Source organism: Dendrobates tinctorius, unplaced genomic scaffold, assembly GCF_039654945.1.
Source record: "Dendrobates tinctorius isolate UK_male_01 unplaced genomic scaffold, ASM3965494v1 ptg000044l, whole genome shotgun sequence".
Lineage (NCBI taxonomy): Eukaryota > Metazoa > Chordata > Amphibia > Anura > Dendrobatidae > Dendrobates > Dendrobates tinctorius.
This window is the reverse complement of record NW_027361712.1, coordinates 13,022,540-13,040,316: the sequence shown is the minus strand read 5'-3', so window position 1 is coordinate 13,040,316 and position 17,777 is coordinate 13,022,540. Positions and strand designations below refer to the sequence as shown.

General features: G+C 41.3%; 1 protein-coding gene across 2 annotated transcripts in view; it reads left to right on the top strand.

Annotated features, from left to right (window-relative positions):
- The window catches only part of AUH (AU RNA binding methylglutaconyl-CoA hydratase), a 379,877-nt gene that overhangs the window by 36,130 nt on the left and 325,970 nt on the right, over positions 1-17,777 (top strand). For both annotated transcript variants that reach the window (XM_073575340.1, XM_073575339.1), the window contains exons 2-3: positions 8,314-8,381; positions 12,408-12,495. In XM_073575340.1, coding sequence (XP_073431441.1) covers positions 8,314-8,381; positions 12,408-12,495 — 156 coding nt within the window. The remainder of the gene's footprint in view (positions 1-8,313; positions 8,382-12,407; positions 12,496-17,777) is intronic.

The window sequence follows — 17,777 nt, the reverse complement described above, 5'->3', positions numbered from 1 at the left end:
AACGACATTCACAGATATGGCAAATAATAAATTTAGTATTAGAGATGAAATAACATGCCAAACTAAGGGGGTGATATATATACTCAGGTGCCCTTGCAATAAAATCTATGTAGGCAGAACCAAGAGACGTTTAATGGATAGGATTAAGGAGCACCTGGATAACATTAAAAAAGGATTCAAAGGTCACCCCTTATCGCGTCATTTTTTGGACAAACATAATCAGTCTTACAAGGGGGTATCCTATTGTGGAATCCAGGTGGTCCCCCAAAATCCAAGGAAGGGCAACTATTTGAAAGCTATGTCAAGAGTGGAGTCAAAGTGGATTTACACTCTTGACAGCCTGGCCCCAAAAGGCCTCAACCATGAGATTGAGCTATATGCTTTTTAGATAAAATTATTAAAACATTAATCTTATTTTTATAATTTTTTTATTTATTTTTAATTCATTTTTAATACACTTATTGTTATTTCTATCTACATTTTATGAAACATACAATTAAGGATGTACATACAACATCCGTGCGTCAGTTTTCGTCTTTATCCATATTTTCTTTATATATTCACGACGAGTACCATATGGTCAAATTAGTCCTTTCCCCTCCTTCCATTTCTATCCTTTTTTTCCGGTATATTTTTTTTTTTTTTGCTAAAATGCTGGTAGCACACATAAACTTTTTAGAAAATATAGGTATCTATTTTATTAACGTGCGGAGGGTCAATCTGCTCGTGTAACCCTCCATACTCATGTTTTATTTATTTAGTTCCAGTAAAATTATTTGAAATTATCTTAAAATTGGTATAAATAAAAGTTATGTTTTAGTTTAGTATATTATGCACACAAGTTAGGTATACTTTTATTATTTAGGACACAAAGCGGACTATCCATTTTGATAAATCAACAATATAATATTGCAATTATAGCAGCAAGGCATATCTTGAGACAACAATACACACAGAGAAAGGAAAAAAAAAAACCAACCCATACATTTCTGCCCAAGACTAATGATTAGTATGGGTTGCAGCTGGGTGAGCTAGTATATAAGGACGGGCTGACAGGCATTCAGCATAGCCCTGACGAAGAGGGAAGCCCCCCTCAAAACATGTTGGTTGGTTTGTGCCTCTCGTGCACCTGTCCTCCTCCCTGCCTGTGACGTCACAGTAGCTCCGCCCCCCCCACTCTCGCCGCGTCCTCGTCAATACTTCCGGCCGGAGTACACGAGGTGCTGGCGTCTACCCGCTCCCCTACTACACGCTGCATAGCTTATCGCTCCATCAGCAGCCGCTGCCTCAGCCAGAGCCGCTGCCTCAGCCGCTGCCTCAGCCAGACTGCGCCAGAGCAATCACCAGAAGTAAGTGCATAGAAGTCCTATTAGGACTAACTGATTATTGGAACGCTAGCATAATTAGGGTGTCTAGTGGATCCCTCCTTACACTGCATCGCTTATCACTCTATCAGCAGCTGCTGCCTCAGCCAGACTGCGCCAGAGCAATCACCAGAAGTAAGTGCATAGAAGTCCTACCAGGACTAACTGGCTACTGGAACGCTAGCACTATTTGTGGGTTTAGTGGATCCCTCCTTACCCAGCACTTTGTCATTTTTTTCAACAGTGGATATCGTCCCTGCACTGGCTCTAAATAAAGCCAACAAAGACCATTATAGAGAGTCTATCAGGATTTACACCTGGGTAGCATAACAAATCTAGCACAAGTAAGTGCATATGTACCCCAGGAACTGGGACTGAATATCAAGGTTGTGGTCACTGTTAGTAATTGAAATTCTCTTCATATTTAGTATTGTATCAATTGATCCACCATAAAGGGAACACCCCGAAGAGAATATAAACGTTAATATACAACCAGTGAGTATGGTGGACATGCAAGGAGTGGTGTGACCTTTTGTATGTTTTATTGGTACCTTTAATATATCATTGTTCCAATAGCATCAGCAGCTATCAAAAACGAGATCTCTACCATCAGATAACCTGCAAACTACTTGCCACGTAGACATCTCAACATACACAGAATATTCTACATCAACTTCATTTTTAAGTAAGTACCTATAACTGCTGTTAAGTAGTATTTCCCTGTCAGCGAAGAGCATCAGGCAGGGACTAAGCTACCTGTCTTCTCCCATCAGCACAACTCGATGCAGTGGTATTGTGCTGATGGTCGGCATGGATGACCGAGGAGTCCTGCAGGGAAGGTGGCTTGTGAGCACCTGCTAAAAGCAGGAGCTGACACGCCTACTCCCCTGCCTGTCAGACATGGCTATGATGCCTTGCAGAAGCATTGCAGAATAGCAGATCCGCAATATGTCAGTATGATAATGCGCTATAGTGGGACAATGTAAGAAAAACTAAAAAATTATTACAGAATGTAAAAAAAATTATCCTCAAAGAACAAAAGAAGAAAAATAAACTTTACATATATATAGCGGTGTATGTGTGTGTATATATATATATATATATATATATATATATATATATATATATATATATATATATATATATATATATATATATATATATATATATATATATATATATATATATATAATATTTATTATATATAGTTATAAATATTAGTACACAGTATCGCCAGTTCCGGAAGAATGACCCGCTCTATAAAAATATCCCACTACTTAACCCCTTCAGTGAACACCGTAAAAAATATATGTAAATCAAGCATGTTTTTTTTACCTCGTTTTGTTATCATACCGCCGAACAAAAAGTGCAATAAAACGCAATCAAAAAGATGAATGTAAATAAAAATCGTACAGCTGAAAATGTCATCTTGTCCCACAAAAAACATGCCGCAATACAGCTCCATCCGCAGAAAAATGTTATAGCTCTCAGAATAAATCAATGCAAAGTATATTTTTTTACACAAAAGTTTTTATTGTGTAAAAACGCCAAAACATAAAAAGAAGATATAAATGGGGTATCACTGTAATTGTCCTGACCCGAAGAATAAAGTGGTCTTATCAATTTTACCACACGCGGAGCAGTATAAAAAAAAAAAAAAAAAAAATTCCTGAATTGTTGACTTTTGTTCATTTTACCTTTGAAAAATCGGAATAGAAAGTCATCAAAAAATGTCATGTGCCCAAAAATGATATAAAAAAAAATCAACTTTTCATGCAAAAAAAGAAGCTGTCAAATAACTGTGTCAGTCGAAATATGGAAAAATTATAGCTGTCTACATAAGGGGATACTTGCAACAAAAAGTGTCTTGACAGCGTGTGACAGCTGCCAAACATAAAAACCCGATATAAATCTAATATCGCTGTAATGGCACCAACCCAAAGAATAAATTTGTCTAATCTCTTATATCTCATGAGGAATGACGTAAACCTGCTGTTGATTTGTTCATTCTACCTCCCAAAGATCGCAGTTGGGCTTGGCTCACATTTATCCTGCAATCTGTGCTGAGCGCTTACACCAGGGTTTCCGTGTAAATCTCTGAAATACATGATTCAGATGGAACCCCCAGCGGAAGATTCCTTATAATGAGGCAGATGGAGTCACTGTGGATGCCATAGGATCTGTGATCTTGTGATGTGCGTCTTTTTAGGCGATCATAAAAGCGCGGTCGTCCACAGTTTTGTGCACTTCTGAAAAGGACAACGCTGAACATAGGCCGTACGGAGTCAAGAGTAACTCTGCTGCCTCATTATAGTGAATGGATCCCTCTGGGGTTTCATCTGTCACGTTACTCGGGGATTTAAATGGAAACCCCAAAGTAAGTGCTCAGCATAGAGCGCAGGACGTAATCCTAAAATGTTGTGCAAATTATCCCAATAAAAGCTTCATGTTAATCCACAAAAAAAGCAAGTCCCCACTCGGGTCCGTCATCTGTTAATCGAAATATAGGGGGTTTCCACGTTACTTGTAGCACAAAGGCTCTGGAAAGTGAAATGGCTCCTCGCCCCTTAAGGGAAATTCAGCAAATTCTGTACTCCCAAATACCCACCCCCCCATCCCTTCTGAGTCCCAGCGTGTCTAAACCAAATTTTGCGTCCACATGTTTGGCATTTCTATAGTGATGAGAGCCCGCCTAATTTACAGGTGCGTGTCTCCAGAAGCATGTACTGGGCATAACGTACTGGTCACTACAAGGTACTGATCACTACAACGGCAGTTTGCAATTTTCACTCAGCAACATCCACTACTGCTTGGTTCTGGAAAGCAACCATGGAGTCAAAATTGTCACTACACCTGTAGATAAATTCCCTAAGGGGTATATTTTTCAAAATAGGGTCACTTGAGGAGGGATTCTGCTTTTCTAGCACTTAGGGGCTCTGTATATGGAGTCTGCAATTTATTCTAGGAAATTCTGCGCTCCAGGAGGCAAATAACGCTCCGTCCCTCCCGAAGTCACTCCGTATGGCTAAGCAGTACTGTACAGCCACATATGGGGTATTGCCCAACATTCACTAGAAATTGTGGGACAAATTATGGTGCCATTTTTACCTATTTCCCAGTATCAAAATGTAAAATCGGGTGCTAACACACAGTCTTGGTGGTAAAAATATAAATTATTTTTTCTTCACTGCCCAGTGGTATAAAAGTCTGTGACACAGCTGTGGTGTCAATATAATCACTGCATCCCTAGATGAATTCATTGAGAGGTTTAGTTTGTAAAATGGGGTCACTTATTGGTAGGTAGGTTCTGCTGTTTTGGCATCTCAGGGGCTCTGGCAATGTGACATGGCACCCTCAAACAAGTGCAGCAAAATCTGCACTGTAATATGGCGTTTCTTCCCTTCTGAGCTTTGCACTGTGCCTCACTCAAAAGTAAAGATGAGCGAAACATAAGATGAGCGAATGTTCTAAAAATGATCCCTGAATCCGAATGTGCCATATTCGTGCCGATTTTATGTTTGATGATAGTTTCTGAACCTATTCGCTCATCTGTACTCCCATTGACTCCAATGGCATTCGGCTATGTTAGGCGAGTATTGAAATCTTCGCTCATTTCTACTCAGATGTAGTTTTCGGCTACATATGGGGTATCGGCGTACTCAGGAGACAGTGCACAACAAATTTTGGGTTCCATTTTCTCCTGTTAACCTTGTGAAAATACAAAATTTGGAGCTAAAAAACATTTTAGGGGTGCAGTTTTTAGAATGGTGTCACTTGTGAGCATTTTCTATCATATAGACCCCTCATAGTCAAATGTGATGTGGTCCCTAAAAGAAAAAAAAATAGGTTTTGTAAATTTTATTGTAAAAATGAGAAATCGCTGGACAGCTTTTTAACCCTTTATAACTTCCTAATAAAAAAAAAAAAATTTGTTTAAAAAATTGTGCTGATGTAAAGTCGACATGTGGGAAATGTTATTTATTAACTCTTTTGTGTGACATAACTCTGTGAGTGAAGGGCATAAAAATTAAATTTTCGCCAAATCTGTTTTTTTTTTTTTTTGTTTTTTTTCCATAAACATAAGTCATATCAAAGAAATGTTACCACTATCCTAAAGTCCAATATGTCATGAAAAAACAAACCAAGAATCATTGGGATCCATTGAAGCGTTCCAGACCTCATAAAGTGACAGTGGTCAGAATTGTGAAAATTGGCCTGGCCAGGAAGGTGAAAGGGTTAAGTATAAATATTGTAAACAGCCTAGTAGTCCTGGAGCTTGCGCATCCCCCTATGTGCCTGAATGGCCCCATTAATCAGTGGAGTGATCGGCCCAGATTCAGGCTGGTTACTGTGCATTTCATGGAGTTTGGGCGCTGTGCCCCGCAGAGCACTGACTCACTGCGAGTACTTGTAGTTATCCCTACTACTGTGTTCTGTTATGCACAGCTCTGCTCTGACGGAGGTAATGTCAAAGGTATTAACGCGTGTTGTAGTTATTGCCGGAGCGCCGCAAGGAATTGGATAGAAAAGCAGCAAGTGTTACCGTAGCAACCTGATTCTTTTTAAAGAACATTGCTATTTATAGGAAATATTCAGATCCCCGAATGTGTATTTAGCCTTTGCTTTGTCCAAAGCCATTCTGTCCTGGCTGTAATGTGTGACAGAGCTGTACAGTGTGCGCAGAACACAGCAATCTGGCACAGTGTGAGAGTTCTGCACTCATAGAGCGAGCCTATTACACATCGTGTCGGTAAATAAAATCCCTTTCAGAATGCTGTAAAATAACTAAAGACTTTCTAGCTGACTGGTCCCTGGTGGCCTCCAGTCTCGCCCCTCCTGGCTCACCCGCTAGCCTGTGTTCTTATAGCCACATCAATGCCATGCTGGAATTGGCTGCAGCAGTGACATTATTGGTGTTGGCGCATCACTGCCACCACCAGTCTGGATCAGCACTTCATTGATAGAGCAGGAAGAACGGGAGCCATGACACCTGAGAGGGATCATTCTTTAATTATTTTATAGAATTCCAAGCATCTTTTTCAGTCAGATGGATGGAACACCCCTTTAAGTTCTCTAGCTATCAGTGAATACAGACATGTTTCTTGACATTCAGAGACTGAAATCTTTACAGATGTAATTCCCTTAAGCACAATTTTAGTTTATGCAAGAATTAAAGGATTTCTCCAGGAATATAAAAATATGGCTTTTTTTTTTTTTTTCCAGAAACCGCACACCCCTGAACATGGGTCATGCATTATATTCCATCCATTGTAATTGGACTGAGCTGCAATAACTTGTCAGGGGTGGTGATGTTTCTGATGGAAAGCAGCCATCTTTCTCTAAACCTGGAAAAGCCCTTTCCATCAGCTGTCGGGACAGTGGAGATTTGTGGTGCTACTGTGTTTACATCCCTGTGGATTATCCAGACTGACAAATGGTACCAACCCCTCAGCTGTGAGCAGGAGACCAAGAACGATTTTCTACCCATGAATGTAGCATAAACCTTTTCATTTCCAGAAAGCTTGCAGGTATTGTTCGACCAGCAGCCTGGATTTCTAATAGAAATGTATGAGAAAGTTGTACTGTACATAAGTAACAGCTTGAGACGTTCACACGAGTGCACATTCTGTCCGTGAGTGCAGTGGACCAATGTTAGCCGCTGTGCTTGTGTATATGGGCTCTTTTTTTTTTTTTTTACATGGACCTTGGGATCGCTTGGAAAAAATTGCAACATAGACGATTTACGGTCCAGGCTATAATGCATGTAAATAGCAGGCAGCTCCTGCACACATCCGCAAAGTTCTGCGCCCGTCTGAACTGAGCCTAACACCGCATGTGTTTTGACTTTATTAACTAGATCCTTTCTAGCTGTGTATTTTCTGCTGGGATAAACTAGTTTAACTTTTTATAAAGTTTTTTTTTTCCTGTGACAGATTTATTAATCATTTATCGACATATATTTGTTTTTCTTTCAATAGTTTTGGGGTTTTAGCATGTGACCAAGACTATAAAAGCAAAACCTATATCAGCTTGGACCTATTTTTTAATCTCTTAGAAAAACCATTAAATGGCTGAGGCTGCTCTCTTTTTCCTCCGGATATCTGATGTGTCCGAAGGAGGGGACAGTGAGGCTGCAGGGATCGCATGGCATAATGTCTCACAAGCCCCGGGGCAGTCTGTGCCAACAACTCTGGAAGGGCACTCCAGAGTAGAGTATAGGTGTTATCATGACTTGGCCAAAACAATAGTGATGGAGAAGAGGTTGTCTGACTAGAGGACAATCCTCACAGCAGGCATTTATTATATGAATTTCTTAGCTTTTTTTATGCAGTTTGTGAATTGGATTTGGTAAATCTGCTGTCTATCAGCCACATATGAACATACCCAGAATGTGTATAAGATGGTATGGTTAAAGCATAAATTTCATAAATCAATAGTACACCTGAAAATAAGCAACTCTGTAATATATCCAATAAGAGAAATCTGCTTCTTTGTCTGACAATTGATCAGTCATTATCAAAATCCTCAGAAAAATCTGTATTCAGTAAAGACAATCTCCCATTACTGAGATAGGAGATGGCGGTTCCTACTGATGAGATTCTATGTAGATAGGATGGAGAGGAGGAGGAGCTCTGTCTCTGGCTCCTCCCCCTCCTTCCGTCTACATAGAATCTCATCAGTAGGAACCGCCATCTCCTATCTCAGTAATGGGAGATTGTCTTTACTGAATACAGATTTTTCTGAGGATTTTGATAATGACTGATCAATTGTCAGACAAAGAAGCAGATTTCTCTTATTGGATATATTACAGAGTTGCTTATTTTCGTGTGTACTATTGATTAACGAATTAAAAATTAGAACCGTGGTTACTCTTTAATTGCAGTCTTGTGTGAATTTTTAGGCTTCCATACTTTCAAAATTAACCCTTTTCTTTTTCTTACTTCTTTAGGAATTGTGGTACTTGGAATTAATCGACCCCATGCAAAAAATGCTATCAGTAAAGGCCTGGTGAAGTCGGTAAGAGAGGAATTTTTCGGTTATGTTTGTGTTGTTAATCATCAGTTTCTACCTCTTCTTATTTTACATTGTTACATCAGAAAGTCCTACATTTTTCCATGTATAACGTAAGCAAAATCTGGTGCATCTTGGGTGTCCTAAGCCCTGCAATCCAGAATCTACTACACCCATGAGGTAGTGCAGATTTCCACTACATTTTACACCCATTTTTGGTGTAAATATACTGTAATCTATCCCAATTTTTAGCTAATATGCCATGGCTACACTTCCCTGGTACCCCGGGCATTTGATGAGTGGCAAATCTTCCTACACATGACTGGAGCTTTGTATTGTACTCATGCTCACAAGCACCAGTCCTGTTAACATACTAGGAAGGGTTTTGGACAAAATGAGCATATTTTGCCATTTGAAGGTGTTTAGGAATTTAGTGATATGACCTTTTTTATTCATTTCTTGGTGAACCTCTTTATTCTCACATTAACTATTAAAATACATAAATGTAAATGTTATCTATTCTAATCCATTCATATGACATATAGCTATTTCTTTTTCTTATTTGTAGAATATGCACAGCATGAAAGGCCATTGCATAGCAACAACCTTAGGTTTTCGCCTTCATTGTTGGTCCCATTGCTCTAGGGAGTCGTTCACACTATAGTGTATAAAAATGATGTGTAGAAGAGGTAGTTGAGGGTTCTCCCTTACCACCTTCCTTTTGTAGGAAGCGTTTAGTTTTTTCTTCTTTTTCACTAAAAGCCATAACTTTTTATATTTTTCCCTTAACATCGCATGAGAAAGTGTGTGTGTGTGTGTGTGTGTGTGTATATATATAATACACACACACACACACACACACACACACACACACACACACACACACACACACACACACACACACACACACACACACACACACACACACACACACACATATATATAAAAAAAAAATTTTTTTTTGTGGGGCAAAATGTAGTTTTGAATCAGCCAGCTACATGGGCTTGTTTAGACCATTCTGGTAGCATAGTCTGAGGCTTCTGTCGTCAGTGTAGCGCTGACAGCTGTAAGGCTTTGCAATGCTGGTGCATTTCAATGCATTATACCAGCGATCAAAGTAATACAAATTAAACTCCCATAGAGGTACTAAGTAAATAAAGTAGAATAATGTAAAAAATTGTAAAAATATTTTAAGAAATGAAACAAATCTGTTAATAAATACATATATTTTTGTAAAAAATAGTTTTAATTGTGTAAAAGCCAGAAAATGTCAAAAATATGACATAAATGTGATGTCTCTGTAATCGCACTGACCCGAATAATAAAGCTGCCTTATCAAGTTCACCACACAGTGAACAACGCAACCCCCCTCCTCAAGAAAAAGAAAAAAAAAAAATCCTTATTTGCTGTTTTTTGTTAATTTTGCCTTCCAAAAATCGGAATAGAGTGCGATCAAAAAATGTTGTGACTGAAAATGGTGCCAGTAAAAACGTCATCTCGTCCCGCAAAAAACAAGTATATAAAAATTATAGTTCTCAAAATATGGCGATGAAAAAAATTTATTTGGCATAAAAAAAGCTTCTTTTAAGCCCCCGTCACACATAGCGATCTCGCTAGCGAGATCGCTGCTGAGTCACAATTGTTGTGACGCAACAGCGATCTCACCAGCGAGATCGCTGTGTGTGACGCTGACCAGCGACCGGCCCCCCTGCCGGTATCGCTGATCGTTGTTGGAATGCCCTGGACATTTCTTTGATCACTGGTCTCCCGCTGGCCAGCACGCATCGCTGCGATCAGCGCGCTGGTAACTAAGGTAAACGCAGGGTTTCTAAGCAGCGCGTGTCACTTAGAAACACGATGTGTACCTTAGTTACCAGCGCGCTGATGCAGGGAGCTGGTAACCAAGGTCCACATCGGGTTTCTAAGTGACGCATGCTGCTTAGAAACCCGATGTGTACCTTAGTTACCAGCTCCCTGCATCAGGCGCTGGTAACTAACGTGCACAGCGACACCGGGGCGCTCGGCGTCGCTGGTGCTGATCACTGGTGAAGCTGTCTGTTTGACAGCTCACCAGCGATCCTGACAAGTTGATATTGTTGTCGGGATCGCTGGTGAGTCGCTATATGTGACGGGGCCCTTAGTGTGAGACAGCAGCCAAACATAAAAAAGCCCAATATAAATCTTTTATTGCTGTAATCGCACTGACCTGAAGAATAAAGGGAATCTGTGACTGGGGTTTCCCCATGTAATCTGAAAGAAACATAGTGTACGGACAGATTCCAGCGATGTGTCACTTATTGGGCTCTTTAGTGTAGTTTTGATCAAATCTGTTTTATCAGCATGATGGGACTTATCATTAGAAGACTACAAGGCAGATTTACTAGTCCTCCATTATCATGAGCTCCATATAATCCTGCCCACCCCAGCTATCTGCCTATGCAGTGTGTACACAATCAGTGGTGCGGGCAGGGTTATACACAGCTCAGCAGTCAGATAATTGCTAGGTCTGCAGCAGAGAAAACCTTGATTTTATCAAAATTACAGCAAGCATCCCAGTAAGTGCTGTAATTGGGGTCTCCGGTCCTACATTATGCTGCTCTCAGATGGGATAGCAAAAACCTGCTGACAGATTCCTTATTAAGCTGTTATTAGACTCTTCTGGCAGCGACTTTTCACCACTGAAAACAGAAGGGACTGGTGTTAATGGGATCCAATGTGTGGCATCACATTCTCTTGAAGGCAAATGTCGGGGAAAACAGGGATAATATTTTCTGTATTATTTTCCTTCTATGATTTAAACAGTTGTACAAGTGTGTATATATAGTGTAAAGCAGCACTCACTGTTTGTGTTGGGGGACACTAACTTGGCTGCAATATTGAGGCACAGAGGAACAGTTTCTGACTTTAACAGTCCAATGCAGTTTATTATGCCATCATAAACCGCTGAGGAACATGTTACACATCACATAGTCCATAGTAACTTACAGGATGTTGCTTTAATTCGCAGTCCCTAAACCCGCCGGACCTCTTTGTCCAGTTACCGGGAGGGCGACCATATGCCAAACAGTTCCTTAACGTTCATAGAACTTAATAAGCACCAACAGTCTGCGGAGGTACCTTACAGGAGCTCCTGCTCCAGATCCCAACTCCTTGGCAGTCCTCTCTCCCGGGGAAGCTGCCTTGCTGGGATCACCGTCCTTGTGGTGATCAGGGCACTCCTGACAGTCCAGACCCGCAGAAGGTCGGTAGCTCCCCCCAACGCAGGCCGTCACATACTCTTCTCACATATGGCCCCTCTGGGTGCTACTCAGGACGTCCGTCCCCTCCTGGGACCATCCAACACACCGGCCTCACCGGGTGCTATTCAGGGATCCGATCCTACTCCCAGGATCTCCAAACACACCGGCCTCCAGGTCCAGGGCCTCCCCATGTGCTCTTCAGGAAGTTAGCAACTTCCAACACACAGGCCTTCCAGGACCTTCCACAGGAACCAATCAGGTCCATACACTCTCCCCATATGACCAGACCTCGGACACATTATATGGTTCGTAACCACACCCACAGCTGAGGTATACATCACATGGTCATGACCTCACTGCAGGTCCTTTTACATACAGCCACACACACAGGCTTTATCTTGGGTGTTCAGACACACACCCTTGGGTGGGTCTGTAGGTGACTGGACTCACCCATCTCTCCAAGTCACCTGGAAGCCTCCCAATGTAAAGCAAAAAACCCTCAGCAGTAGGTATGCTGAGCAAAACACACCCAGGAGTCCATCACAGGGCCACCCACCCCTGTAATACATATCGGCCATTTACAACCATGCCGATCACTGTTTCCGCATCACAATAAAGAAAACTGCCTGCATGCATGTCCTGGGGAGCCCATACTGCGCCCCTTAGCTGTAACAGGGGTCACTGCATCACAATAGCTAAAGCTGGGAGTATTAGCTGGGTATAAAACTTAGTCCCACATCTATCTTCCACCATGGACTCCTGTAGATTACCTCTTGGACTTCGTATTTTCTAGATGCTAAAGGCTGTTGATTTGCTGAAGAGTAACAACAAGGTGCGGACTGTAATTCTGCGGAGTGAAGTCACAGGAGTGTTCTGTGCAGGTATGTAAACAATGAAACTGACATTTCATCTTTCTAATATTACATGTATATTGGCACTTATCCAAAAGAAAAAAAGCTCTCATGCCAGCCAACTCGGAGTCTTTTCCAAAAGGATGAGATCCATCCACAGACAGCTGTTTTTGGGTTCTTGCCCTCGTACAAGGCTGGTGATTGGTTGCATGAAGTGCTTTAGACGCAGGTCAGGTGGGTGCTGCATGTCAGTGAAGCAGCACAGTTGGCTTTTGTCAGTTCTCCATTGGGAAAACATGTTACTTTACATTCCCATTCTTTTCAGGTGATCTATGGAGCCTAGTGATATTCAATAAAAATGTAAGAAAGGTGACTCCTACCAGGCAAACCACAGCCTCCGCTGAAAGGAAGACTGGTCCATCTAAAGCGGGGTGTGAGAGCGCAGAGTGTGTGCAGAGAGCCGTGTACATTACATGCTGGGCTGTCCACAGATCTTAGAATGGTGCCTGAGGTCACAGTGTGTGAACCAGTGTCTGCCACTTCCACACCCCTGATTGCTTGTTAAGTTTAGCAAAGGTGACAAAATGAGTTAAAATACTTAGAATAGAAAATGATTTCCATTGTTTGTATTAGCAATCTTTATGTAAAGCCAACAAAATCTGCAGTGCAATCTACAATTCAACCATCACTACACATGCACTATAGCAGTAAAAGCTCACAATCGAGTTGTCACACTATTAAAAAGGGTATCCAGGTCTCTAACTAGTCATTTACGCTGCAAGATAATCTTGATTGAGCATTGTTAAAAACTCTCCTGTTTATCTTGCTGTGTAAACACGAGTAAAAACGCTCATTCGTCGGGTGAAATGATTTTTAATGCAGAATATAAGATCACCCTTCTCGGCGATGCATCGGACTGTGCAAAAAGAACTTGTGCAGCTGAGAACAATGGCAACTTATGTGCACTGAGAGATCTAGTACTAATTGCTCCGTGCGCATCATTTACTTTAGTCTGCCCATGTAAAAAGATAGTCAAGCTACTGCCAGTCGATAAAGTTTTTAAAGAAAATGTGTAGGTAAAAAACCTCCTACGCATAACAGTTTTTAGTGTGTATCCATCTAGTAAAGTTAAAAGAAAAGTTTGGTACTGTGTTAGCCAGTTGGAAAAACAAGATTGACGTTATGATACCTTTTTAATGGCTAACAAAAATAAAATTAATGATGTTGCAAAGCAAGCGTTCAAGACTTCTTACCATGCCTGAGGAAGAGATCTATAAGAAGTCTCGAAAGCTTGCTTTGTAACATTGTTAATTTTATTTTTGTTAGCCATTATAAGGTATCATAACTACAATATTATCTTGTTGTTCTCACTGAGAGCAAGCCACCCAGTAAAAACACTTGCAATGCTAAGTAATGGAAGGATCTAAAACAAAGCAGGTTCTGGGGCCAGATTCTTAGGGCATTGTAAAATATAGAATGTATCAATTATCAAAATAGGAAGCGTCATTGGTTAGTTATGTCAGTGTTGACGAGTGAATTCATGTGGTGATGCCTTAGTTTATACACGGACTATATTCTAGTCCTCTAACTAATGTTCTCGGTTTGCCTGCTTATTTCAGCTCTGCTATTATTTTGCGGGCTGAATTATTAGCACGAGTAATATAAGTAGGGCTAATTACCATCCGCATAATCTTTATAGGCTGCCTTTCGGTTCAGATTAGATTGGATATAAATACATTAACACATCATAAATATCCACTTTTCATCTTTTCCTAGTAGTTTGCCCTTGAATCTTTTGTAATCCTTAAAAAATTGTGTGATCTTTATATTTTAATCTGGTTTAATAAGTGATATTTTATATTAACTGGTCCTCCAATTGGATTAGACAGTGAAGTAAAAACAAAGCAGTTTCATTTAAAACACCAAAAGGAGGCAAAAATGGTGAAAACATATGTTAAAAAAAGACTCAAATCTCCATGAAAATATGCAACGATCTTAATTTAGCTAATAGGTGCAGAAATGCTGCAGGAAATCTTTTACTTAAAAATACACCAAATACTCGGTGTGAAAGTAGACTAAAGGCACATTCACACCTAACAGATTTGTTTTTGTGTTCTCTGACTTTCCTATTCATCTGATTAGAAATTGCAGAAATCCATTCACATGCTGCAGAAATACTAATAAAATAGTATGTATTACCTTAACCCCTTAATGACTGCCAATGCATCTTTTTACTGAGATGAGATATAAGAGAATATCATCCCCATACAGGTGACAATCCAGCAGCTGTCGGCTGTCCACTATAGATGACCGTTTGCTGCATCAGCCAGATCAGTGTTAACATCATCCATGTTTGTTTAACCCCCTAGATGCTGTTGTCAAGAGTGAATAAATGCGTTTTGTAAATTTCCTTGAAAAAATGAAAAATTGCGGCTGCATTTTTGACCCCTTTCCGACATCGGGTGTACATTTACGCTGATGTCGGACTCCCTCCCTTTGATGTGGGCTCCGGTGGTGAGCCCACATCTTTCCCGGGACACGTCAGCTGTTTTGAACAGCCGACATGTGCCGGAATAGCCGTGGGTGGAATCGCGATCCACCGCGGCTATTATCTAGTTAACTGCCGCTGTCAAACTCTGACAGTGGCATTTAACATGCGCTTCTGGCCATCGGTGCGGAAATCTGCCCATCGGTGACCCCCGTCACGTAATGTAATCGCGGGTCACCGGTGGATTGGCATGACAACCAGTGGTCGGCGCTCATAGCAAGTAAGTAATTCTGCTAATACTGGTGATCTGATCATCACCTATATGTAGCAGAGCCGATGGGATTATTGCAGCTTCTAGTCTCCCATGGAGACTATTAACCCCTTACTGCCATGTGACGTACTATCCCGTCCATGTGCCCTGGGACTTAATTCCCAGGGACGGGATAGTACGTCACAGTGATCAGCGGCGCCCACGTGGTGAGCGCCACTGATCGCAGCCGGGTGTCAGCTGATTATCACAGCTGACACCCGGCACAATGTGTCACGGACCGCCCCCGACACGTTAACCCCTTGCACACCGCGATCAAACACGATCGCGGTGTACCGGGGGTTAAAGGGAAGCATCGGCAGGGAGGGGGCTCCCTCCGTGCTTCCCTGAGCCCCCCCACAGCAGCACAGTGTGCAGCGCTGCTGCGTCGGTCTCCTTCCCTGCAGGTCCCCGAATCCAAGATGGCGACGGGGACCTTTGGGGGCCTGCAGGGAGCTGGCTTCCTCAGTGCCTGCAAAGCGCAAGCAAGAGAAGTCTTCTTCAATGCCTGTGACAGATCGCTGATCTGTCACAGTGATCTGTGATGTGACAGGTCAGCGATCTGTCACAGGACAGTGATATCCCCCCTGGGACAACTTAATAAAGTTTAAAAAAAAAAAAAAAAAAAGTGTGAAAATAATTAAAAAAAAAAAAAATTCCCTAATAAATTCATTTTTTGGAAATAGAACAAAAACAATGAAAGTACACATATTTGGTATCGCCGCGTCCGTAACGACCTGCCCTATAAAACTGTCCCATTAGTTAACCCCTTTAGCGAACCCCTTAAAAAATAAAAAACGAAGCAAAAAACAATGTTTTATTATCATACCGCCGAACAAAAAGTGCAATAACGCGCAATCAAAAAGGCGCATATAAATATCCATGGTACCGCTGAAAATGTCATCTTGTCCCGCAGAAAACGAGCCGCCATACAGCATCATCAGAGAAAAAATAAAAGTTATAGCTCGCAGAATAAAGCGATGCAAAAATAATTATTTTTTATATAAAATAGTTTTTATGCATAAAAGCGCCAAAACATAAAAAAAGACATAAACGAGGTATTGCTGTAACCGTACTGACCCGAAGAATAAAACCGCCTTATCAATTTTACCGCACGCGGAACGGTGTAAACGCACCACCCAAAAGAAATTCATGAAACGCTGGTTTTTGTTCATTCTGCGTCCCAAAAATCGGAATAAAAAGCGATAAAAAAAAAATGTCACGTGCCCGAACATGATACCAAAGCATCAACTCGTCCCGCAAAAAATAAGACCTCGCATGACTCAGTGGGTCACTATATGGAAAAATTATAGCTCTCAATATGTGGTGATGCAAAAACTATTTTTACAATAAAAAGCGTCTTTTAGCGTGTGACAGCTGCCAAATATAAAAACCGCCATAAATAGTAAATCAAACCCCCCGTTATCACCCCCTTAGGGAAAAATAATAAAATTAAAAGAAAATGTATTTATTTCCATTTTCCCATTAGGGTTAGGGCTAGGGTTAGGACTAGGGCTGAGATTAGGGTTAGGGGTGTGTTGGGGTTAGGGTTGGAGTTAGAATTGGGGGGTTTCCACTGTTTGGGCACATCAGGTGCTCTCCAAATGCTACATGACGTCTGATCTCAATTCCAGCCAATTCTGCGTTGAATAAGTCAAATGGTGATCCTTCCCTTCCAAGCTCTGCCATGCGCCCAAACAGTGGTTTACCCCCACATATGGGGTATCAGCCTACTCAGGACAAATTGCAAAACAACTTTTGGGGTCCTATTTCTCCTGTTACCCTTAAGAAAATAAAAAATTGGGGGCAAAGATATCATTTTTGTGGAAAAAAAAAATGATTTTTTTTATTTTCACGCCTGGGCGTTATAAACTTCTGTGACGCACTTGGGGGTTCAAAGTGCTCACCACACATCTAGATAAGTTCCGTGGGGAGTCTAGTTTCCAAAACGGGGTCACTTGTGGGGAGTTTCAATAGTTTAGGCACATCAGAGGCTCTCCAAACGCACATGAAACCCGCAGACCATTCCATCAAAGTCTGCATTCCAAAACATCACTACTTCCCTTCCGAGCCCCGACGTGTGCCCATACAGTAGTTTTCTCCCACATATGGGGTAACTGTGTACTCAGGACAAATTGGACAGCAACTTTTGGGGTCCTTTTTCTCCTGGTACCTTTGGGAAAATAAAAAAATTGGGGACTAAATGATCATGTTTGTGGAAAAAATACGATTTTTTTATTTTCACGCCCGGGCATTATAAACTTCTGTGAAGCACTGGGGGGTTCAAAGTGCTCACCACACATCTAGACAAGTTCCTTAGGGGGTCTAGTTTCTAAAATGGGGCCACTTGTGGGGGGATTCCACTGTTTAGGTACATCAAGGGCTTTCCAAACGCAACATGGTGTCCGATCTCAATTCCAGCCAAAAACGTCAAATGGCGCTGCTTCCCTTCCGAGCTCTGCCATGCGCTCAAATAGTCGTTTACACCCACATCTGGGGTGTCAGCGTACTCAAGAC